At 41.0% G+C, this 26,084-nt stretch overlaps 1 protein-coding gene across 1 annotated transcript; it reads left to right on the top strand.

Annotated features, from left to right (window-relative positions):
* Positions 1-658: 658 nt before the first annotated feature.
* Positions 659-25,863, top strand: TKT (transketolase; the record flags this gene model as incomplete). The annotated part of the gene is made up of 14 exons (XM_082004717.1): positions 659-765; positions 6,164-6,281; positions 7,869-7,982; positions 8,644-8,741; positions 10,422-10,613; positions 11,459-11,577; positions 13,301-13,494; positions 14,069-14,233; positions 15,434-15,590; positions 18,923-19,053; positions 20,411-20,494; positions 20,670-20,763; positions 22,462-22,584; positions 25,676-25,863. 14 exons carry the CDS (start codon positions 659-661, stop codon positions 25,861-25,863), a joined length of 1,884 nt encoding a protein of 627 aa, XP_081860843.1.
* Between the last annotated feature and the right edge of the window lie 221 nt (positions 25,864-26,084).

The raw sequence follows: 26,084 nt of genomic DNA on the forward strand, positions 1-26,084 counted from the left end.
ATTTGTCAATTTTTTTAAACGTGTATTATAGAAGTACGAGTTATTTCTTGAAAGGAAGCCAGAGGGGCTAATTGTCTTCTGGCTATGTAGAGAAACAAGATTACTGTGAGGAGACGCTGGATGCAGTGACAGTCTTTTACAGACAGGAACGGGCTTGAGATGGAAACCCTCTGAATTAGCCTTTACCGAACAGCGTTTGAACGGTGGAAACCCGTGAATGAACACCCTTCTCTTCCCCACCCGGCGGGTTCCAGTCCCCCGCCCTCAGGGCCGCCCCCACTTACTGCGCAGGGCCCTGCGGCGCCGCCGCCGCACCGCCTCCCTCCAACGGGCTGCCAGGAGGGGAGGGAAATGGCGCCAGCGGTGCCTGCGCGCGGCCAGGGGCGGGCGCCGGGAGCGGGAGCCGGCGGCCCCGCGAGGCCGCGCCGTTCCGCGCCGCGCGGGCCCGCCCCGCCCCTCCTGCGGGCGGCCGCGGCGGTGTGCGCGGCCGACCCGGCGCAGGCGGGAGGCGGGGCGGCCGCCCTCTCTCCGCCTCCACCGCCCGGCCCGCTGAGGCGGGCTGTCCACAGCCCTCGCGGAGCGCCGCCGCCCCTGCCCAACCCCGGGTGCCGCCGCCGCCCGAGCCCCGCTGCCGCCGCGGCCCTCTTGCTTCGCCCACATGGAGGATTACCACAAGCCCGACCAGCAGAGCCTGCAGGCCCTGAAGGACACGGCCAATCGGCTCCGCATCAGCTCCATCAAGGCCACGACCGCGGCCGGCTCCGGGTGAGTGAGGCGGGAGGGCTGCGCCCCAGCCCTGGCCGCTAGACCGGCCCTGTGGCGCGCCCGCGGGTACGCGGCGCGCGCCGCTCCGGCGAGCCCCGCTCCTGCATCCCGGGTCGTGCATCCGTTCGGCGGCGAGGCCGAGGAGGGGTGGCCCTGGGAGGGGCTGTGCCGGGCTCTCTCAGCCCCTTACCCGCTGCCTGGGGACACACCGGTGTCTTCGGAGGGCAGAGAAGTCGTGTCCCCCACCGGTTCTCTGTTTTCTGCAGAACACCGAGCGGGCGGGGATGCTGGCGGCCCCGCCGTGACTGCAGCGGGAGGGCTGAGGCGGCGCCGGGGCGGGACGTGGCCTGCGGGGGGTGGGGGAGGGATGATACCGCGGGGGTCGGGGCCAAATCCCCTGTAGTCCCCCCCACCCCGGGACACCCCCCCCCACCCCCACCCCCCCCACCCCGGGAGCTTCGCGCGAAGCTGCTTGCTGTGGAGGTGCTACATCTGGAAATGGCGGCCGTGGGCGAGCGGCGTGGGTGAGGCGTGGGGCTCCCGCGGGCAAAGGCCGCCGGCCCGGGGGCGGCAGCCGCCCCGCCGCGGGCCACATCGGTCGCCGGGGCAGGCGGGTGTTGTGACTGCGGAGAGAGACCGGGAATGCGAAGTTGATGCAGGACTGAAAACCAAAGAATTTGTGCCCGAGGCGCAAGCGGTTTCTTTTTCATTTCGTGCCCGTCAGTTGGAACTAATTCTGCACAGAATTTCAAGTGAGCCCAAGTGGGATTATCTGTGAAATGCCCGCGGTCTCAAATGGGCAGTTTATTCAGGCCTCTGGACAGGATTTAGTGTAGGCTCTGATGTGTGCAGATTCCAGGGTTATCCTTCCTTTGATCGTGCTTTACCTATGGAAAAAAATCTCTGCCAACAATCCGCTTTTACTCATGTAAAATTAAAGCCATTTTTTCTGCTTGAATAATACATTTGAGTGCTTCCCTGTAAGAGTGTTGGCCTCTTCCCCCCCCCCCCCCCCCCCCTTAATATCCTATCTTGTTGCAATTTCCTCCTTTGGACCTCTTTGAAACTGTCTGTAGTGATTAAAAAAATTTTTGAAGGAATCCCTTGGATGCTGAGGTTTGTGTGGAGAAAAGTGGTGTGCTTCTTTGAATTGCCTTACAGTTTCCACCCTGTGTCTGGCATGGGCTACCTCACATGGCACGCTCTCAAAGCATACAGAAACTGAACTTTAGTCATTCCTTTTGTATACAGCAGATGAAAATGCTGCTTTGGTTCTTCTTGTAAAATGGAGTGGTTGGGACACGGGGAACCTCTCAGCTAGTCATAGGAGTAGGTTTTTACAAAGCCACAGCTTGTTTGATCCAGTCTGGAGAGAGGAGTACAGGATACCCAACAATTGCCCTTTTAATTCTTGATTGCTTTCAAAGCTGCAATGTACAGGCAGTATTACACAAGCATATGTGAAACTGTAGGTAAGGAAAATTGTCTTAAATCTATTTAGTAGAGCTTGGGCTTCAGTCTTGAGCTTCTAGTGTGCATTTTAAGCAAGACTCAGAGAGGTATGGTATCAGTTGTCTTATCGACAGTTAAAATTTTTTTGTTTTGCTTTGTATGTTGTGCTGTTAAAGAATGAGGAATGCTACAGCCTTTGCTTCTCTTCTGTCCATGGAATTTGACAGTAAAACCGTTCTTCCCATATTGATGAAGGAACAGTAGCAGTAGCTTTACTCAAGCTTTTTGTATGCTGGTTCATGTATGCTACAATACTGAGTACTTCTTGCACAAAGGCATTTCATTAATCGCTCTAGTTTATTCTGGCAGTAGAGTTGTGCAGAGTCTGAAATTATTACACAACCTGATAATAAGCAGATTATGAAAGATGGGCTCTGAAGGGAAGATTCTGTTGACAAGTCATATATTTTCTTAGTTAATAAGATTTGATTACCAAAATGATGGCGTAGTAATGTGCCTAAAAGAAACAGACATTCAGAGGCTGTTGCTGTGTTAGGCAAATCACATACATTTCTAAAACGGCTATATGTTATGACTGTGTTTTCCAAAACTTGAATGAGACAGTAAGCTTTGCTTAAATTCCTGGTACACACTAAGAATGTAGAAAGATGTTTGAATGCAAATTAAATTTGAATAGAAGCTTACAGTTAATTAAAAAAAGTCACGCTTGCATTGATTTTGTTAAGGAAATTTGTGTTTATTACAGATGTAGTTTGTAAAACTGAAGGAAATACTTGCAATAAAAGCACTTCAAACAAACCAGGACCTACCTACATCTTTCAAGGAAGTAATTTCTGTAAACTGTGGCATGTGTTGCAACACAAATGGTTCTGTGGTAGATCTGACATGCCAGTTCTTGGAAGTCTTTACCTGTACTCTCTTTTGTTAAAGGAAGTACAGCCTTTGTCTGGACAAGAGCTAAAAGATCAGGTAGTCGGATCCTGAGGATGCTCAAAAAAATCACCTCGAGTATTTTATGAGCTGTAGTGGAAAAATTTGGTGAACTGGGAAAAAAACGTGCTTAAAATGGCATAGGTGGGGAAAAATTTGATTAAGTTAGTTGTAAAGATTGAACATACTTGCTTTTGGGCGTGGAAGAAGGGTTTTCTTTTAAATAAGTAGTACAGACATTTTCATCAAGACTGGTAGAATCTCTTTTGTAGCTAGTGATAACCTTCTGCAGTTTTGAAACAGTGCGTGGCTTCCTAGAATTAGATGGTTAAATTCTTAAAAGTGGAAGTTGCAAGAGTTTTTTAAGAGGCAGTTAAGTTTCATAACGTGGTACAATCACTTGTTGCAGATTTTCTCTTTCCATTTTTTAGCTTTTGTCTTTTACTCAGTTTTCCATTTTAACATTCCACCACTATTCTTTTTAGTTGAAATGTGTAGATGCATGTGGATGGAGCTAATACAAATTGATGCTGAGTAATAAAAAAACCCCCACAAAACTACACTGGAGTAATTACTCTTGATGGAGGATTTCAGTGTTCTGATGTACTTTGGTTTGGTTTCCTACTAAAGGGCTACATTTCAAAGTTAAGGCAGTTCAGAAGAAGCAGCTATCTGGCAGAGAAGCGTGTTAATCAGACCACCATTGCAAAGTTCTAGGTTGTTCATCAGTGAGGAACAAAATGTGGAAGATTGTGTGAGAATAGTTGTGATGACTTGCTGTGGGTTTTTTCTCCCCTTGTACGAGTACTCCAAATAGACTTTGCTAAGCTTGACAAGGAATTCTTTCAACAGAACTTATTAGAAAAGTAAGACCTAATAGAAGACCAATAGATGCGGTTAAGACGGCTATATTTAAAGAAAATTGTGTAGTTGATTTTGTAGTGATTTCTGGTATCCAATATGCAGTTAAATTTTGGATAATGTCTGTTGGTAGGAAGTCATTTAATTAACCTGTAGTTTTAACAAGATTTTTTTTTTTCCAATTTTCAGGTGATTTATTAAATATTTTACCTTCCCCTCCCCCCCCCCCATGCTACCATTTCAGGTTGTTTAAAACTTTTTTTACCAAGACCAGGAGTTCATAGAAGTATGGTTAAGTATAAAGTTAATAAAATTAAAGGAATGAAAGCTTTAAACAAGCATGTAAGGCTTATTGATTAACTCAAATACATAAATATTTACTAATATGTTTGAACCATGGTTTAAAGCTAATTCTTTTGGTTCCCTGTGTGTGTGTACTTACTAAGGGATGGACACTAACCGTAATTCATATTTTGCTAGTGTTTTGCATGTTGTTATTCTCTTGTTACAGCTCTGTTGGGGATGTTGGGAGGGAAGGTTTAGTACTACCAGAAGAGAATATTCTGATTAAAGTTCTAGCGAAAGTGTTGTCTAATCCTAACATGCATGGTAAATGTACATGCGGGAAATGAAATGTGACACTTTCATAGTAAATTTGTCCTCTTTTACAAGTAGGATCAAATCTTTTTTGGAGTATCGTATTAAAGATGAAAAATAAATATTGGTAGAAGAGAAAGTGAGATGAGACTGCAAGTTATTTTCAAAGTTGGTGCAGATTTCTGCAGCCATAACTTTCTTACTATTCATCATTCACTTTCCTGTACTTCAGTAGCAGCTGCTGATGTCAAGAATGATCCTGTTTACACCAGTAAAATCTGAAAAATGCTACTTTCCGCACTCAGTAAAGATTTTTAAAGAGCCTCTTTGCCCCTTTTAAGCTTTATTGCAAGTGAAAAACCAAGGCTGATACACTGAAGTGATCAAGTAGTGCCATCCCTTCAAGGTGCATAAGAGCTGCAGTGATCATTATTTAAATTACAGTAGTGTTGATAAATGAAAGTAATTGTATGCCCTTCTATTACGCTTCAAATGAAATATATACCTTGTCTTGGAATAACTCAATATTTGCCACTTGGAAATAACCCTTTTCATGTAACTTTATATTTGCTTGTTGGTACTCTATGGCATAGTTGCTTCTGAAATGGGCCTGTGTATTTCTAAGGCAAGTTATAGTTGAAGTATTAATTTATGCTGCTGTTGAAAATTGTTGCAAAAGTCTTCCCAGATAGTTCAGTGGGAGAGACTATCCCAGATACTTATAAATGTTTGATAAACCAACTAGTTCAGTATTTCAGACTAATATAGATGTAAATGTAGAAGATGTTGGTTTCCTCTCTTAGCCAAAGATTAAGCAAATCAGTATTTCACAATGTGTATCTGGGTGTTTACTGGCGACAGTAAATTTCTGTGTCCAGTTTCAGTAGAAGACGAAGTACAAGAATTGTATTATTTAATGCCCTTTTTAGAAATCAGAATTCTAGTTCTATCAGCTGTTAACATGGTAAAATAAAATTATATTTCTGTTAAACAGTTCTAAATGTTCCAGAACTTTCTGCAAAAGTTAATCTTGCATTACGAATCTGTGCCTGTGCAATGGGGCCTGAACAAGTCATGATGCCACGCTTTTAATTCCTTCACTCAGTGAGTGGCTAAAGTACTGTGGAAAGCTGTCCTCGTTTCCTACGCATCGGGGTGAATTTCTGCCATCAGATAAATCAGTAGAGTATTATTTCAGGCACAGGGTCATACTCCTTCCTGTGCTTCGCAGTCACTGATTAGGGTGGTGTTCCTTGGCATGAAGAAGAACAGAGAGCTCTGAAAGATAGGTCCTTGAGCTGTCACCAGGGTCTATCTTTTAACACCCACTTTAACTAGATAAGAAGGCTCCCTTTGCCTCAAAGTACAACTAATTGGCATTGGGGTAATGGTAGATGTTATATAATAAAGGGTAATCAAAAACACTTAAGCCTGTGTATTTTAATGAGGAGTAGGGGACTGGTAAAGTATTTTAAAGAAATGGTCCTGAGTAAGCAATAATGAGAAGTGGTAATCTTGGGTCTCTCTTGACTTGTAGCCATCCTACATCATGTTGCAGTGCAGCAGAGATTATGTCTGTGCTGTTTTTCCATACCATGAGGTACAAAGTGCAAGATCCCAGAAACGCCAGCAACGACCGGTTTGTTCTTTCAAAGGTAAAATCTTAACTGTTATGCTATCCTGTTGCAGTCTGCTAGTAAAGAGCTGTCTGCATGTAAATTAAATTGACCTGTCTTCCTTGACTTACGCATAGATGGTTGCATCTACACAGAAGTGTGTTGGAAGTATTTGAGAGCTTGGAATTTGTCTACTTCAGAAAGACAACTGAAAGCTGGTTGAGTTGTAGCATAACTCAAAAATAATTAAAAAGTGCCTTTATAATGTGTCTTGATAAGTCTTAACTTCACTATGTTAAGTTGTTGTAATATTAAATAATGAATGTTGTTGTCTATAAAATCTATCAAGAAATATTAATGTCTGTTTTATTTTGGCATAACCAATTTTCTAACGAGTAAGTTGCAGTTAGCTTTTGTGCTCTACTTGTTAAATGCAGCCATGCTGTTATGCCTGCAGTCACATCACAATGTGCACTAATTACTGTCAGCTTTTCAGGGAGCTTTATATGAAATAGTTATGGTAGGTTAGTGAGTAGTTTGCATTCCTACAGTGCCAGTGTGATATTAAAGTCAGTACTACTTCTGAAGCCACTGTGGTTCAGAAAACACATAAAGCCACAATCTGGACTGGCTGTTCATGTTTCTATCCCCTTTTGCATTGTGCCCTTAAAAATCACAGGGACAGTTCAATCATATGACATGAAGGCAGTCGGGAGTCCTTCAGAAAACATAGTGATGTAAAAAATGGCAGATGAAGTAGTCCAGTGAGGCAGGTTCCAACTTTGAGTCAGAGTTGCTCACATGGTGGCTTACAGTAGTGCTGCATAACTGATGGTGTACGTCCTTGCATTGGATATAACTACTGCCAATTCTGATTGCCATTCCAAAATAAGTTATCGGATGAGAAGCAATTAGCTAATGCTGAGGTGGAAAAACAGTAAGAGCACCGCTTCTTCATGTTTGCATTACCTCTCTCTGGGTAAAGAACCAGGGTTTCAGCTCAGTGTTGCTAAATGGTTTCAAACCTCTGCATGCTTTTTGACTCCTAATGACTCCATGGGTGGAAGATAACTACTATTTTGCAGCTGTCCAGTTGGACCTGGCCACAAGGATCTGAGTGTATGAAGCTTCAAATTTTGGCTATTGCGACTCGCTTACCTTGAATATATATGTACTGAAGAAGGGGTATAAGATAATACTTGCTCATCCAACTGCTTACTGGTTTAGTAAACAGTGCTCTGTTCTTGAAACTTGTGTTTGAGCAAATGTAATCAAATTTTTTTTTTATTTGGATACCAAAACTACTTTTTGGAATTGGACCTGCGTGGCTGAGAGAGACCTTCTTGCTCTTCAATGTTGATTGTCTCAAGGACATCCTACGTAGCCCTTGAGAGTGCTGCATTCTTTGTGTTAACTGTAGTCAGCTGTCTGGGGTGCTCTTAAGTGTGGGAGACTTGGAAACAAGCATCAGTGTGAGCGTTGCATTGTAGAAGTGTTTTATAACTTGATTCCTTTTTAGTGGACGTAAGAACTTGATTCCATGCTTTGACAGCTTTGTAGAATTTTGCCTTGATACTACGATATTGTGAAATTTGTGCTTTGCTTAAAATTTATGTTTCTTTCTAGGGTCATGCAGCACCAATTTTATATTCTGCTTGGGCAGAGGCTGGCTTTCTGCAAGAAGCAGAATTACTGAACTTGAGGAAAATTGATTCTGTCTTAGAAGGACACCCAGTACCAGTGAGTGCTCATAACCTTTGCTATAAGATGGTGTTTTCTGCAAAACAACAAGTGTATGTATTTTGCAGCAATTCTTGGTTGCCAGGTACAGTACAGGGAAAGATAAAGACTTACAAGAAGGATGATGATATTTATGGCTTCATGACTGAATCAACATCTGCGTTTGCATAAGCATGCAAAAATTACCTTTGTTGTAGTAATAAAATCCCCCTACAGTCCTGTCTGTCAATATTTTCCATTTTAAAAAGGTTTATATAAAGTTCCAGCATGGCTTTTCTCATCTTTTCAGGAGCTTTGAGGTATTTCAAGAGTTTATATCCATTTTGGTCATCTCATTGGTCTTTCCATTCCTAGCCACCTGCTTCAACTGATTATTTTTTACACAACATCAATTCTCAACTGTTGCCATCCCAGGCATAGCTGAGAAATTCCTGAGCCTCGGGTACCGTTCCCTCTCAGAGAGCCTAGTTAGCGTGTGACACCCATCATGAAGGTACATGCATTGCAGGGAAAAAGGGGGAACAGAGCAAGATTTGGAGCGACTTACACTGTATTGTTACAGCTGAGAAGGTGAATTTTGATGTATGTTGAATGATCTCCTAGCACTGGAATTTAGTTCCTCTGTTTCTTAACTGTAAAATAATTGTCTTTTTATTTTCAGAGACAAGCATTCACTGATGTGGCTACTGGATCCCTTGGTCAGGGTCTTGGTGCTGCATGTGGAATGGCATACACTGGCAAATTCTTTGACAGAGCCAGGTAATTCCATCTTCATATTTCATTATTATAGGCATTCAATGGGAATATTTTGTGAAAAGAAATTATATTCCTATCTCAATCAGCAAAAAACCCCAAACCCTCCTTTATTTTATTCTCCATTCCCAAATCTAATTTCAAATTCAGGTTTTAAATAATAGGTTACTAGCCTGATAATTACAAAGCCATTGACAGTGAAACTACCTGGGATTTAAAGATTAGCAAGAGTTAGTGCACATGTGTGTTCTCTCGTAACCTGGTAGCATTGCAAGGTGATGTTCCTGAACAGAGAAGATGGTATGTTGTTGGAGCAGCCTCTGACTTTGGAGAGTAATTGATAGCCATTTTGAGACTGGTATTTGTCCCCTTAGAAGGAAAACGCAAACTAGAGATGTGTATGTTCAAAGTCAGATGACGAATAATGGAGAACATATGTCTAGATAAGGAACTGCTACGTTCAATAACAGCACCATTGAATCATAAAATAGGACTTCAGAGTGTTATCAGAAAGGCACTCGACTCCATAGAGACAAAAATGACTGCTGCTGCCATTTGTTCCATGGACAAGAAAAGTAGATGTCTAAAGGCAAATCTGTTTATGAGGAGGAAAATAGCCTGATGTAGTTGATATATTTTATGTGACAGTTCTAGTACATTCAAGCATAGGCTGCCCAGTTAATGTGTCCTACACTTCACTAGCTTGAAATCATTTCTGTGAAAGATGACTTGCTGATTTTAATTGAGTTTAACAGATGCTACGTGTGGAAAAAATCTAACCAATGCTTACATGACAGAAGAAAAAGGTGGTCTCGCATGCAGTACTGGGGAGCACCTTACGTGGAAGGAGTTCAGATTTAGCTGAGGGCAGGTGGGATTCAGATCAAAAGTCTGTTATAGCTTAATTTCTAGTACAAAAATATGTTAACAGCCCTCTTGATTATTTTGTTTTAAAATTGTATATTTGAAGGGTAATTTACTATTCTTTTTTTAATGTCAGTAGGTAATAAACATTTATAAAGCTTTGCCATCCCAAAAAAAGAGAGTGGTAACAAAAGAAAAATAGAGGGGCTGAACCCTGCAGAGATCAAGCACTACTCCTGCTAACTGAGTTTTGCCTAAATGAAAAGCTTCAGTGTTTGGAGAAATAGTCTACAAAGTCAGATGATGCTGGTTATCTTTTTCTTTAATTCTGAATTTGGTTATGCAACATGCTTTAATCCGTACTTGAGTTCACCCCCATATTTATAGTTTCCTGAAATTAAATTGTTGGTCATCCTTCCAGGGAGTATATGGTAGGAATGGGGAAGCAGATAGTAACCTTTCGTGCATTGTTAGCAATCTTGCTGAGTCACAGTGACAGTGTTTAATGGGCCTGTTCATTCAAGCCTTGCAATAGGAGGCTTAAGACCTGATTTTTTGAGACAAAGGTTTGAAAAGGAGTACAATACTTCTCATCTTATTTTTTTCATGTGTAACAGCTCAAAAATATTTTAATTTAATTTGTCTAAGGTTACGTAAGGTTATCTGAGGTCAATGCATTGAGCAATGGGAGTTGAGTTTGGGATAGAAAAAGCAGTAAATTCTCACTGTGAATTGTTAGAGAGGTTTTGCTTTTGATTCAATTGTGCTTAGACATCATTAATTTTTAAAAAAATTTTTTTTTTTTATTATTTCTTCTTCCAGCTATCGAGTGTATTGTCTGCTTGGAGATGGAGAGTTATCTGAAGGCTCTGTTTGGGAAGCAATGGCCTTTGCTGGATTTTACAAGCTTGATAATCTCGTTGCTATATTTGATGTTAACCGTCTTGGACAAAGTGACCCTGCCCCACTGCAGCATCATGTTGAAATTTATCAGAAACGCTGTGAAGCCTTCGGGTATGTGATTGGAAGAATACACATATTACACAATATACAGTTCGATATAGTCTCCCATTTGAAACTCTATGCTTTATTTGCTTCTCAGAATTTTTCAAATGGCTTTCAGCAATTAAAGAATACTGTTCACCAAGATGCTCTTTCACAATGCCTGATATTGGTTATCTTTATTTGTACAGCAGGAATATTAAAAGTGGCAGAATTTTTTGTTTAGAGGAAAAAGAAAAGGACTGCTTATTCAGATAAATTTGTTAGAGGATATTAAAGCAGTTTTTATTACGTTGAATACAGATTTTATAACCGTGTGACCAAATGTACTGTCATAGCAAGTAGAACAGAAAAAAGGGCATGGAAACCATTACTCATAAGAGAATTCTTTGTGTATTGGCTTATTTAGTTTAGAAGTGTATATTTCTATGTAGATGCAAAAATCCATGACACACACAACCTGTCAGATAAAATAGCAGCTGTGCAAATTATAATGGAGCATTTTTATTATTTTCATCAACTTTCATTGACAGTTTTTTAATTGATTTCTAGATGTTTGATTTGCTCTTTTGATTAAAAATAGCTATTATGTCTGAAGAAATCTAGGATAACTTACGTTATATGTGGGCAGTGAATTTTGCTAGTAGCTGCTAGTCCCTCTGTAACCCTTTGTGTTACAAAAAAGGGACTGTGATATTTTATGATCTCAAATGCTAGTTCATGTTTCTGGCATAATTTGGGTCTCTTAAAAAGACACTGCATTGGAATGAAGTTAATATTTATTATTGTTACTGCTAACTACCAGAGTGTCACATGCTAAAACCCTTTAGAAACAGTTGATCTGTTTGTGTTCTTAGCTGGCATGCTATCATTGTCGATGGACACAGTGTGGAGGAACTTTGCAAAGCCTTTGGCCAGGCCAAACATCAGCCAACAGCTATCATTGCAAAGACTTTCAAAGGCAAAGGCATATCAGGTAATAAAACATCTATTGCTGTGCATATGCATGTGTATGTAATAATATGTATGTAGTGCTGCAATAAAGGTGCAATCATTAAAAAATACAGAAGTTTAACGTTTCATACATTAGAAAAAGGTTGGTATCCTCTCAACTTTTGGTCTTGGATAATACCACCATACAATCTGAAAACTCAGAATTTCACCCTATTGTTTTTTTCCTTTGTTGCCTTTTCATACGAAGGACATTAAATTGACGCTTCTATGGAAGCAGGCAAAGATGTGGCACTCAGTTCTTCACGTTTTCCAGCCAGGTGCACTTCCCTGTTGACTGGGATTTTACACATCCCCAGCTGCAGACTAGGATTTCCTCTGCTGTCAGCTCTACTTGAGTTGTTACTCTTTACAAAGTCGTTTTTAGTCTGGAAGATGGCTGGGGCAGGGGGGGAACATTGGACCATATGCCTTGGTCTTGAAAATTGCCCTAGCAAAAGAGGGCAACCTTCTTGGCTCGCTTTTGAGCCTTAGACTCACGGAGACTACTCTGAGACAGAGAAGGGAGTAACTTTGTCACAGAAGCTCCATGCTCCCTGTGCTGCAGGTAACTGGGTCTGCTTGTTACCAGCCAGGCAGTATAAAAGCAAGGAGGGATGCGTTTGCAGTTTTGACAAAGCTGCATGAGACGTAGTACATAAGCTACCTGGTCATACTACAGGTTATTCCATGTCATCTGATGTGTAATCCATTGAGATACAGGATACAGTAGTCCATAGAGATTATTTCATAGGTTAGCAGCTGTTTGAATTTTGGAGTTCATGGTGCCTCTAAGATTCTTTTGTAGTGTTCACGTGATATGAAACTTAGCTAAATGTCATTGTCTAGGGGACAGATGTGTACCTACACCTTTCCGCAATAGCATGCAGAAAGTCTTTCAAACTCTTTATACTTCTCAACAACATTAGGGCTAAGAAAATTATTTTGGTTCTTGCAAGTGAGGTGTGTGCTAGCTACTGAGCATTTTATCCTTACCATGGAGTAAATGCATATTCAGCGTATCAGGGATTGCCATGATTTTGTTCAGCTACAGCTTTTAGTAGCACTCTCTGAATTTGCCTTTCTGACCAGATGAATATTAATAATAAGAGTGAAAATCTTCATTCCTTTTCACTGAGTAAGCAAGCAAAATTCATTATTAGTGACTGACTTAGTGAAAAGCAGCATATGAGTCAGAGAGGTAATTTTGCTGTAAGTGCTGGGTGCACAAAGATAAGAGTCATCAGAAGCTATTAAAATAAAGCTGTGAAACTTCAGGTAGTCTTTGAATTAGACAGCTTGGCTAACTGTTGTTTGAAACTTAGCTGAGTTTGTTTATTTAGGTCTAGCTGTTGAAATTTCATGTTAGCTGTTTACACTAGTTTACTGTTTACTTCTTGCCACACTTATGGACCAGGTCTCTTAGGTGCCAATTTAAGACCAATTTTAGTAGAAGACACTGGAATTTCATCGCTAGTTTGGAATATATGGAATTTGACTATTTCTTTTTATGTATTTAAACATGGCTGTCTTAATTACAATAGCATTCAACTGCATTGTTTACAGTGGGAATAATTAGGAAGTTCTTCCTTGGAAGACTATATTAGACTGTCATACTCCACTGCACTTTTATCTGGGTAAAATCTGCAGCTAAAAACTTAAATAGTTTTTATATTTTTCTTATTTGTAATGTAATTTTACATGCGCAGGTGTTGAAGATAAGGAAAGCTGGCATGGAAAGCCCCTTCCAAAAAACATGGCTGAACAAGTCATTCAGGAAATAGATGACAAAATCCAAAATAAGAAAAAGCTTTCTCCAGCCCTCCCAGAAGAAGATGCACCTGTAGTAAATATTAGAAACATTAAGATGCCATCTCCACCAACTTACAAAGTGGGAGAAAAGGTACTCCCTTCCTTTTTCACTGTCAGATATCTTTGAAGTGTGAGACTGTTTAATGGATGCTGTGAGGGTTCGTGTTACCCATTGCCACAATTTCAACTACCCACCTCTTCTTTCCTAGTTTGAGTATCCTGGTAAACACGTACTTCTGGGGTGGTTAGACATGGACATTCAGCTCACTGGATATTGAAAGGATATATTGAAATATAAAGACTCAAATAATTCTTCATTTTGTGATCATTATCAATTATGCAAACTATTTTATGTGTATTTTAAAAAAGTCTACGAGGTTCAATGCATTTCCATGATTGGAAACCAAGGTTTTCAAAATTTCCTAGCTGGATTGGTAGGAAGTTGCTGATTTCAGCACAGATGTGTGTCCTGATGCTTCACTGTATTTTTCTTTTTTTGTTTACTCTTCTCTGTGTCACTGTTCTCATATGCTTGTGATACTGCTAATGTTTACAATGTTTTTGGTTGTGTTTTGTTTTTTTAATTGTATGTGCATGCATTCATGGGGAAAAAGCTTGTAAAAACACAAAGTTATAACAGTACTGCTATATTTTTCTTTTTCTAGTGGGCTACACGCAAAGCTTATGGTGTTGCGCTTGCAAAATTGGGCCATGCTAATGATCGAGTGATTGCTTTGGATGGAGACACAAAGAACTCCACCTTCTCAGAGCTTTTTAAGAAAGAACATCCCAGTCGCTACGTTGAATGCTACATTGCTGAACAGAACATGGTAACTGGTCTCCTGGTTTTGTGAAATACTGGTGTTACACAGCAGTATCTGAGACCATTTGGTCTGAGTCTTCAGAGAGTGAGGTTTTAGTATTTGCTTTTCACATGTGTATTTATGGATATTTAATTTGACTTGCTCACTTCTTAGGGAGAAAGCTTACAAATACAGTACAGCAAGAGTACTTCTAATTCTTTCCTAAATCCCCTACTTTTTTTCTTTTTGTGGTCATATTGCCTGCGTTTCTGCAGAACACAAGGAGATGGCAATGCGTAAACAGCAGCAATACTTTCTACAGGGTTTGTAGAGATTTAACTCTGAAAAGACTTCAATGATTTCTATGCGAGACTGGGCTATAAAGATGAGGACAGAGAAACAGTTAACAAATTTAGCCTGATGACATTTGTACAGAAAGTACTAAAATAATTTGATAACTCATCTGTTTGACTGTGTCTTCAGTTGCTACCTATATGGGTTCACTGAAGCATATTAAACTAAAGACACAAATTCAGGCAGAAATCTGTGATCTTTAATGATTTATAACCAAGGAACCCATGGACTGTCTCTTGTAAATTTAATGCTAGGACAGTTTCATAAGCTTAAGTCAGGCATTTTGGATTTATATCAGCTTAGGAGAAATTTGCCATGAAGAGCAGACCAGTTTCTGCATTAAATAAACATATGGGGTAACTGTAGCAATAAACAATTTAAGGACCTTGTTCTAATTTCCATCTTTCTGAAGAAGGGCCCTTTTAGTAAGTATCAGTCCAAATAACACAGTAAATCTATTCCCATTTAGTAATGATGATTTTTGTCTGCTGGAGATAGTAAAACCATGTCCTTTGGACTGAAAGTGTAAGCCTTTGATCCAGGAAAGAAAAGAGGAGTGGGGATAAGTCTTAAAACTCGGTGAATGGCTGCTTGGAGCAAATGAAGAAAAGGAGCTGCCAGTAAGGATCAACAATAATAGCTATCTATTGAGGCACAGAGCAGAGGAGATGCTGGAGGATAGATACTAGGAGAATGAGTTGCTTCCTTTCTTTTTGGAAAGGCCAACAATTAGGAGCAGGACTGGACAGAGACTTTTAATCTGTATTGAGAGCTTCTTGCTAAAGTTTTACAGTAGGAAGCTCCACAGATGATCTGTTGGAAACAATTGATAGATGAGGAATTCACTGTTCCTGTATAATCTCGCTTTTTCAGGTGAGCATTGCAGTTGGTTGTGCCACTCGTGACAGAACTGTTGCTTTTGCCAGCACCTTTGCTACCTTCTTCACACGGGCATTTGACCAGATCCGTATGGCTGCCATCTCTGAGAGCAACATCAATCTCTGTGGGTCACACTGCGGTGTTTCTATTGGTAAGGGCAGCCTTGGCGTATTTATTAGCAGTTCCCATCCATTTAGTGATAAGTGCCAAGCACTGAAGCTGATAATTTGTGGAGACAATTAGTAATACAGCTGTGATGGTGTAACAGTGGTAGCATTTATAGGAAAAAGTCATATTTGCAATTCACTTTTATCAGACACATATTGAGAAAGAATAAGATTGATTTCAAGCCTTCATCAGCTTATCTGCTTTTTTTCTCTTTTTATCAATTTGGCCTGATAAAAATAGGATTTTTGCCTACAAGCTTTTCTCCTCTACAAGTATAGAGTGATATAAAGGGATTGGATTGAAAGTGAGGAGCTTAGGTTCCTTTCCATCCTTGCAGTTGGCATCCTCTGTGATGGGAACAGTCGTGTGCTTACTGTACCTTTGTTTCCCAGTCCCTAAAATGAGAAACTAATGATACTTATTCTTGCACAGATGCTCTTGTCTACCAATCTCAAAAAAACTTTACAAGAGACAAATATTTTTGTTGTCTTATGCCTTTGAAGATTGCCAATTTGAAATAACTGCTTCAACTTATCTCAGTGTTTCTTACTGCTGGAGCAGTTAATGTGTTGATGAAAAAAACCCGAAACCTCAGAGTACTAATGAAACAGGAACTGTGAAGCTGTTACATAATTCAGGAAATTGGCAGTACCTTCTCTGGTCTTTGCTTCCCATCATAACTGTTTGGTACATGTCAGATCATATTGGGGTTTGATTTTGGTTTGAGGGAGGAAGGGAGTTTTGGGTTCTTTTTAATGAAATGCATAGACATCACCCATGAAAACAGGAGCAGACTTGCATACCAAGAAGGAAAATGCCAGCAGACATTCATGCTTGAAAAACTACTAGGTATTTCTAGAGGAAAAGAGAGGGAGAGCTGACAGAGATGGTAAATTAAGGCTCTCTGCATACATCAGTTTTTCAGTTGACTTAATAATTTTGGCTAACAGTATGGTTTGGAGAAGGGTTGGGTTTTTTGTTTAAAGCAAAATAGTTTGTTTGACCTGTAATATTGTTAAAGATTTAAAGATGCTTTAGTAGTGGAGACTGTAAGTAGAGTATATCATATTATGGCTTGTATATGTCATTAAGGGAGGGATTCTATTACAAGCCTCTTTTTAAAATCATTCCTCCCACCTCATCATAGCCTAGTTCAATCCAGTTTAAGTCTTTTAGCAAGCAGCAAAGGGTGTTGGTGCAAAAGCCAATTAGCTTTGGTCTTTGCTCATTTAAGAAGATAAACTCCTTTGGGTTACCTGAATTTTCTCCTAGAACAACACTACCAAATTTCAGTTTTCAGCACTTGAAGTGTTCTGCTGGGAGCTGTGATTGTGAAGTGCATACTTAGATTTATAAGTTGTTTGAATTACAAATGTGATTCAGGCCTCAACTCTGATTTTCAAAGAAGAAATTGAACCCAACATTCTGCAACTGATTTGTAGAAGAATGTAATTCAGAGAATTTTCAATTTTAAATGGAAGGGTATGAATTAAGTGTACTTCCTCTTAGGATTTTGGGCCTGCACGAAATTCGGAATCCTAACTGGATCTGTGGTGAAAATTGAAGTTTTATGTATGCGGTTCTACGTAGACCTGGGCTTCTGCTGCATTGAAATTTGGACCCATTAAATGTATGAGAAATAACTATCACAATGACCTTCTGAACTTTACTAAGTTCGCTCCTAGACCAATAGTTGCTGATGGACCAAAACAGCTAATGAAACATTAAATATGTTTTCAACACCATAAGAGAATAATGGAAAATCTGTATTTTCCAAACTGAACATGTAAGGGTAAAAAAATCATAGTGTACATGGTTCAAAAATAGAAATAACTATCAGTTGTTTAGACAACCGGTTCTGTATCCTAGACATTTGATATTGTTCTTACTAAGCACTCCCATTTTTTTATCAAGCTATAAACGTAGGTTTTGCAGATGTAATTGAAAATTACTCTCTTTTGATCTGACTTACTCTAAAACCATGGAAATCGGGATTTTCATAAAGATGCAGTTGGGCCAAACTCAATTTAGCGCTAGTCTGTAAATTACTAGTATGAACTGTGAATGCTGGTACTACTGGTACCATGATAGCAAAAGTAGGACAAGCATGAGTACTCTCTTTACCTTGGGTAAGATTCTGATTCAGGTACTTGTTAAGTTTGTTCTTAATAATTTCACTTTTCTTCTATGTATACATTGTGCAGGGTGCATTTTAGGAAAGGACAGTGCCCACTGAGATCCCATTCATTCAGTCAGAGTGCATACAGATTTAGAAACTGTGACATTGAGGATTTTTTTCATGTCACGACTGAAAGCCAAGATGCTCTCTTTTTCCTGGTTCATGCTTGCTTTATTAGTAGAGTATAGTGGCAGAGTTCAGTGATTGATTTCTTTAACGTGTTTAAAGTTCTACAGAGGTTTGTGCTGCTCTTATGAAAATACTCTCCTCCTTCCTTGTGAACTTGTCCCTCTTGAGTAACAGGTAGTGGGTGCGTGTGGGAAGGCTTATTGCCCTGCTTTGGCTCTGCAGGCTGTGACATGACTGGGTTCAGAACCCTTTGCATGGTTAGTTTGGAACAGTGCCATTCCCACAGCACCGTTACGTAAGGTCATGGAGGGCACGGGGTGTTGCGGTGGTTGTTTCTTTATGGAAAATCATGACATCCAGCACATGTTCTGGCTAACGATTCTTTTTATAGATCCGCAATTTATGCCATAAGGTGCTTGAGGTGTTAAATTAACAATACCGATGCCCTATTGCTCTTTGAAAGACTTTTTATAGTATTGAAAAATACATACCCTTCATTTAATCTTGAAGTGAGCCTAAGAATTTGAGAGTAGTTGTAGCAAGTGCACTCTCCATTTCTGATGGAACACATGCAATTCTCCTTTCACATTTCCAGCAGTTTAAATCTAGAGGAACACTATTGACAAGTACAGATTTTGCTTGTGCAGCCTCAGTACATGTAAATCTGAAGATGGTCAGATATCTTGTGACCCTCTTTCTGAATCTGTACCCTTCCTACTTCGGTTGTCTTCCTTTTGTGTTGTTCTATTGTTACGCATTATATTCTATTTTTTCTTTTTAACCGCAGTTCTCTTTCTTTTTAGTCTCTTTCTATCTTTATTTACTGTTTAGATGGTTCCAAGTTTAAGGAGAAGATGATTCTTTTCTCAAGCAGGTAGACTTGCATGTCCTGTGTGTGCCTGGTTTTATACTTTTTTTTTTCCCCCGTTTTACATTGAACCTCACTGCTATATTGAGTGTAAAAAATGTGCACTTACTCTTTTGTAACCCTGGTTTAACTCTTTTAGGTGAGGATGGGCCATCTCAGATGGGACTGGAGGATCTGTGCATGTTCCGGGCTGTTCCCAATGCCACTGTGTTTTATCCTAGTGATGCTGTAGCCACTGAAAAAGCAGTGGAAATAGCTGCCAACACCAAGGTTTGCATCACTGTATTTCTTAGCCAGGGAATAATTTTTTTTTTTTTACTACTTTTGTTGCTTCTGGCATGTTGCTTGCATGTCTCTACCCACATAAATTCCTTCAAAGGCTCCAGCGTGGCAGTGGGATGTTTTCTTTGCATGGAAAGGTTGCAGACATTTTGTCCAGGCTAGCACAGAATGAACAAGTCTGGGAATGCTGTGGGCCAGATTTGGGGAGATATAAATGATTACACAGCTATTGCATTTTTGCATAAATTGTCTCAGAAATAAGGGCAAGTGTGACTCTCTCGGTCTTTAGCAAACTTACTGAAAGTACACTCTTAGTATGATACCTCTGGGGTCAAAATTGAAGCTGCATGTGGAAAGATCAAATCATCGAGTGCCTGTATGTGAAAGCTCAGGAGTCAGGTCCTCTAGTGGTCTAAGACAGTCTGCGTCATCTGGGGGTACTGGGGGGTGGTGCTTATACTAGTTGACAGTCTCACTGGTCATCTTTTGCTCCTCTGCTGCCAGTGATGGATTGCAGTCAAATTGGCTGTGGCTGAAGACTACTAAGACTTCCCATGTGGCTGTGACAATTTCTGATTTCTCTTACCCTCAGCTAATTTGACATAGGAATGGTCAAACGTCATTGGTAGCATTGGGCCATATCATCTCCTTGATTGGTACTTTTTTGGCTATCATAGGAATTTACCGTGAGAAAGGAGCAAATAATCAGAAACAGGTCAATGTTGCTAGTACAGCTTTTAAGTGAAAGAGTGTGGAAATTTGGTATGTAACAAATGTGACGAGTGATTTGTGAAAAAAAGATTGGGGGGGAAGGGAAAGGAATGTAAGATAGTGTGAGGGAGAGAGTAGATTTAAGTACTGGTTTGTTTCTTCTTTTGGAAGGGCATATGAACATGAACTGATGGAAAGCATTTTTCCCTGCTTTCAGCTGAGCATTTCTTCTTTTGCTTTAAAGTCGCTAGAGTAAAATTTGCACATGCATGGCAAAGTTCTAAGGTTCTAATTAACTGAAGTAGGATTCTCCATTTCCACGAGAAAACAAAAGAGAAATAAAGATCTTGGAATCAGAAAGAAAATTGTAAGTTATCAGCATGCTCTAATAAGAAGAGGTTAACTGTATTGTAACATCTGAAACAACCAGCTATGGAAAAAGGATTAATAGGAAGTGAAGGGACAGGGGTGGTGGAAAGAAGAAGTTGCTCATTAGAACCAGAGGTAACACAGAAAGGTGAAAACCAAACAAATAGAAAAAGTCAGTTTGCTGTATTTTTTTACAGGATTTACAAACTGGAATGTCAACACCTTTCTGGTTTTGTAATCTATAACATGTTTACTTTGGCAACAGGGCATTTGTTTCATAAGAACTAGTCGTCCTGAAAATCCTGTCATTTACAACAACAATGAGGACTTCCATATCGGACAGGCAAAGGTAAATATTGCCCAGATAAATAGAATCGGAAAAAATATGCAAAGTTCCTCCTGTAAAAGCCCCTTTCTGTCTAAAGCATTCCAGTGCCAAAGATTTGATCTTTTTAATAAAATCTCCAGAAATATTAGAAATATCAATAAGATTGTTAAAAATACATGGAAATGTTTTCTTGCAGGTGGTTCTGAAGAGTAAGGATGACCAAGTGACTGTGATCGGAGCAGGAGTCACTCTGCATGAGGCTCTGGCTGCAGCAGAGCAGCTAAGAAAAGGTGATCAAATTATGGTGGATTTTTTTCCTTTTTTGTCATTTAACACAGCAAAGAAATCAATACCACTCAGCTTAACTGCTCACCCTTTGTAATGGTAAACATTAATTAAAATGTTACAGACAGCTGGTCACCTGTTAAGCTGATACAGTGCAACATAGGCAAGATTGGCAGATATATACTAATTGAGTAGGTTTTAGTTAGCTTAGCAGCATTAGTGGCCATGAAAATTGCCAAACTGATCAGATCAAAGTCTCCTTAGAATTGCTAATCTGTCTGAAAGTGCCCTGCAGGCAGAATCTTAGAGGAAGTGTCTAAGAAGCAGGAGTGATCCTGCCCTGGCATATTGTCTGGGTGGGCCAGGGTACCAACAGAATAGAATGCAGTCAGGCTGGGGCCAGTGAACAAAATACAGCTTGTCAGCTGAGCCACAGCAACCCTGTGTGCTCTTACACAATGCCGTTGATACGCGGTGCCTTTGTGTAGATACAGTTCACTGCTAACTTTTTTTTTTTTAATGATTGTATCAACTTTTAACTAGCGTGGGAGGCAGTGATTCTGTGATAGTGCTGCAATGCACTGACATCTCACAGCGAAGATAAAAGTCTTTCAATGAAATCAGAAGAGAAAGAAACCATCAAAAATCCATCTGTGAGTCAGTAGCCTACACCCAGGAAGAGATTACAAATAGTAAGAGATAATACAATTAATGCTGCCTGTGGCTTATGGGTAGCTTTGTATGCTGTATCTAGGTGGCCAGATGTTTAGTCCTGACCTTGAGCTATCAGGCTTAGGGTATTTTGAAAGTTGTATTCTCAGTTGTATTATTGTTATTTTTCTGCATCAGCCATGCTTTGCAATGCTCTGCTGATCTTGAAGTGTGAATAACCAGCTACAGAGAGATAATCCCTTAGTGCAGAGGCAGTGTCTAATACCTAAAATACATTGGCCACTAAAGAGCCTTCACAAAACTGTTGACATAACATAGAGCTTCTTTATGTATGGTAAGAGTTGACTCAGTGTTCAGCTAGCCAAGATCAGACAAAACCTCATGTAATTTTCTATTCTTTATAAACAATCACCATTTGTACATAGCTTTAACAAGCAGTCAGGGCCTGCCTTGCGATGACAGCACAAATTCTGGTTTTGATGCCAACTTTAAGGGTGCCAGAGTCAGGGCTGGGGTGGTTCAAACAGGCATAGCTGATAGGTGGGCAGCCTGCAACAAAGAATTCAGAATGACTACAGACCGAAGAAGCAGGAGGAAATTGTGCTTGGCTTGACAATAAAGTTAAAGGTAAAATAAATGTCTGGGAAGAAAAATGTGACTGTCAGTCTGAATAAGAAGGATTTCCTGGTCACTAGGTTCTGCTTTTACCTGTGGGGAGGCCAGTTAGATGACTGTTTTGCTGATGGGCACTCCTAGTGACCTCGAGTCACTTATCCAACGCTCTTCTGCCTCAAGGGTTTTGTCTGTTGAATGGATGGACCTATCTCACAAGGTGTGTGAAAAAAGAATACATACAAAATTTAGGGTTGGTTGGGTTCTGTGGTAGACAAGCCATAGGTACAAGCTACCTGAGAGGTAGTGTAGAGAGTTCTCATAATGGCTCTGAAAGATCGCAGGGACTGCCTGTACCACTTCTATTGTCTTGCATTCTCCAAATTCATGTTGCAAATCATTTCGTTCTATTTTTGCAGAAAAAATCTTCATCCGTGTGATTGATCCCTTCACTATAAAGCCCCTGGATAAGAAGACAATACTTGACAATGCAAGAGTGACCAAGGGCAGAATCATCACTGTTGAGGACCATTATCATGAAGGTGAGCTGGGTCAAGGAGATTACATCCCACACAGTTGTTCCCCAGGGGCTGGAAGCTCACAGCTTCTCCTGACCTGAGAGAGAAGTATGGAACTTGATGCTGTTGTTAAGTTAAAGCAAAAGAGAGGTTTTAGCCTTTCTCATTGCTGTTACGACTATAAGATGACACTGAGGGTTGAAAGTTTCCTAAGATATAATGGGTTAATCAGGGCTGCCTTTCTGATTGACTTGGCCTTATGTGCCCTTCTGTATGCTTGGTCCAAGTGAAGTCTTGATTCATTTGAGCCCAGTGAAATTGTAAATTCCTGCTGCGGTGCAGTGATTCTGCACAGAATGTTCTCAGAATGACTTTACAGCAGCTGCTCTGTAGTTAAATTGCAAAGGAGACCACTGCTGTGCAGGTTTCTTAAATTTTCCCGGTGTTCAAAAGCTTGATTCCAGGTTGCTTGAAATCGGATGGTTTTGGCAGTTTCCTCAGTCACTCTGGGATAGATTCCTCTCTCTTTCTTCTCCACTACTGTAAAAGAACAGATCAGGGCCACTGAAGAGTCAGAGCACTTTACATCCTCACTGGACTCTTTTTTTTTGTTCTTTCATTTCACCTGCTTACAGGCCATTTTCAGAATCTGCTGCTGGTATATGGTAGTATTCTTAAGGTATGGTAAAAAGTGCATGATGCGTGCAAGAAGGAATTCCTAAGATGATTCTCAAGTAAATCCTAAGATAAAAAGCTTCTTGGGAGAAGCAGAGTAGTCTCTGTAAGACTCCCCCAGCTTCTGTGCCAGGATTTTCTTTAGAGTCATAGAATGATTTAGGCTGGAAAAGACCCTTAAGATCATCAAGACCAACCATTAACTTAGCACTGCCAAGTCCACCACTAAACCATGTCCCTAAGCGCCACATCTACACACCTGTTAAATACCTCCAGGGATGGTGATTCAGCCACTTCCCTAGGCAGCCTGTTCCAATGCCTGATAAAGCTTTTGGTGAAGAAATTTTTTCCTAATACCCAATCTAAACCTCCCCTGGTGCAACTTGAGGCCATCTCCTCTTGTCCTATCAGTTGTTACTTGGGAGAAGAGACCAACACCCACCTTGGTGCAGCCTCCTTTCAGGTAGTTGTAGAGAGCAATAAGGTCTCCCCTCAGCCTCTTCTCCAGACCGAACAACCCCAGTTCCCTCAGCCGCTCCTCACAGGACTTGTGCTCTAGACCCTTCACCAGCTTCGTTGCCCTTCTCTGAGCACGCTCCAGCACCTCAATGTCCTTCTTGTAGGGAGGGGCCCAAAACTGAACATAGTATTCGAGGTGCAGCCTCACCAGTGCCCAGGACAGGGGGACAATCACTTTCCCCACTCCTGCTGGCCACACTATTGCTGATACAGGCCAGGATGCTGTTGGCCTTCTTGGCCACCTGGGCATACTGCTGGCTCATCTTCAGCTGGCCACTGACCACCACTCCCAGGTCCTTTTCGGCCAGGCAGCTCTCCAGCCACTCTTCCTCAAGCCTGTAGTGTTGCATGGGGTTGTTGTGGCCCCAGTGCAGGACCCAGCACTGAGCCTTGTTGAACCTCATACAGTTGGCCTTGGCCCATTGATCCAGCCTGTCCACAGCCCTCCTACCCTCGAGCAGATCAACACTCCTCCTCAACTTTGTGTCATCTGCAAACTTACTGAGGGAGCACTCGATCCCCTCATCCAGATCATTGAAAAAGATAATAAATAAAACTGGCCCCAATACTGAGGGAACACTGCTTGTGACCGGCCGCCAGCTGAAGTTAACTCCATAATCTGCTGCCGCTTGCTCTCATCTTGTTTGCATAGGTTTTCAGGGGCTTGCCTGTGCAAACAGGTCCTGTGAAGATGAGGCCATATGCAAACAGAGAACAGCTGTTTGTGATTGCATGTCAGGCTTGCTCCTGTTGAGGGGAGATGGAGAAATTAGCAGAGGGGCAGCCGTGAACTATGGCATTAGTAGATAAATGTAGATATCTACTAATAGGAATTAGTAGATATTAAGAGAATATTATCCTACTTTAAGGTGAAGTGTCATTCTTCACAGGTATCTGAAGTGATCTGGTATTCCCATAAGTGCTTTTTACACCATACTTCCGTTCCAGGCTGTGGATGGCGATAGCATCACTGAGCCTCATTATTTTCTAGCTTATCTTTCAACTGTGGACAAATATTTTGCTGCAGATTTGCAAGATGGCAAAACCATCAGGCTCTGAGGTGATGGAACATACGTTTACACTGGCACAGCTTTCTCTGTGTGATGTAATCAAGGAAAGTCAAGTGTACCCACATCAGGCTGATCTTATCAGCCGCATCCATGGAGGTGTCTCTGGCTGAAAGTTAAGTTTGACTGGTTAAATCACACCATGCCCAGAGCTGTGAAAAGCTCTGCGTTCCTGGATACCTCCGAACTGAAGTGCAGCACCAGGGTGTCTCTCCTGCAAGGTCTTCACACACATGCTCTTGACGCTAGTCCTGTGTTTTCTCCTTCCCTAAGCACTCCTGCTTCCCGTGCCTTTCCTGCTGCCACACAGTTCTCCGTTGCAGCCTTTGTCCTGTGACTGTGATTCAGTCTGAGCTAAGCTCTGAGCAAAGGTGGTAAATATCTTACATAACCCAGAGAGGTGCCTAGTGGTATGTACAGGCATCATGGAAAGATGGAGCTGTTAAACACTGTTGAGATTGGTGGGAATTAAGACTTTCAGCACATTAAGTACATTTGTAAATACTCCTCAATCTGAATATATTTTTAAACCTGGCTCTCCGTGGCTGATGCTGAAGTGGCGAGAGCTTCCTGACAGTTCTGTGCCCTTTAGAGGTACGTGTTTCTCACTGCCAGTTTGTAAGTACTTAAGAAATGACAGGCTGGTTGTTCTCAGAATGCCTTTGAAATAGGGAATTGTTTTCAATTCACAAATGGGTAACTCGGGCATATATTGTGATTGATGTTCCTTGTAAGCATGTGAATTGAGGATTTAACTTGCATGGAGCTTTGGATGTACAAAGGTATACATGAAGTCTACGTGTTGCCTGTTGAAGCACACAAGTGCATGTCGTATTTGACTCTCTTTTTCATAGGTGGCATTGGAGAAGCAGTGTGCGCTGCAGTAGTGGGTGAGCCTGGTATCACAGTCAGTCGCCTGGCTGTATCTCATGTGCCACGCAGCGGGAAGTCAGCTGAGCTCCTGAAGATGTTTGGCATTGATAAAGATGCCATTGTGCAAGCGGTTAAGGTGGCAGTGTCCAAATCAAGAAACGCGGAGTAGTTTGAAGCATCTTGGCTATGTTACAGAAAAGCAGTGTTCAGAGAAGTACTGTAAGTTTAAGGCAGGCAAAGGTGCTTTGTAGAGAGTTCTAATAAAAATACCAGCTTAAAAAACCTTCTGGTTTTTAATCTCTTTTTTTCTCTGTGGGATTTTGTGCAGTGGGGTAACATCTGAATGTTTTCAGTAGTTGAAAAACCTTCAGGTTATTTAACAATTTGTGG

This window comes from Phaethon aethereus, assembly GCF_964289735.1.
Source record: "Phaethon aethereus genome assembly, chromosome: 11".
In the NCBI taxonomy this organism is placed as follows: domain Eukaryota; kingdom Metazoa; phylum Chordata; class Aves; order Phaethontiformes; family Phaethontidae; genus Phaethon; species Phaethon aethereus.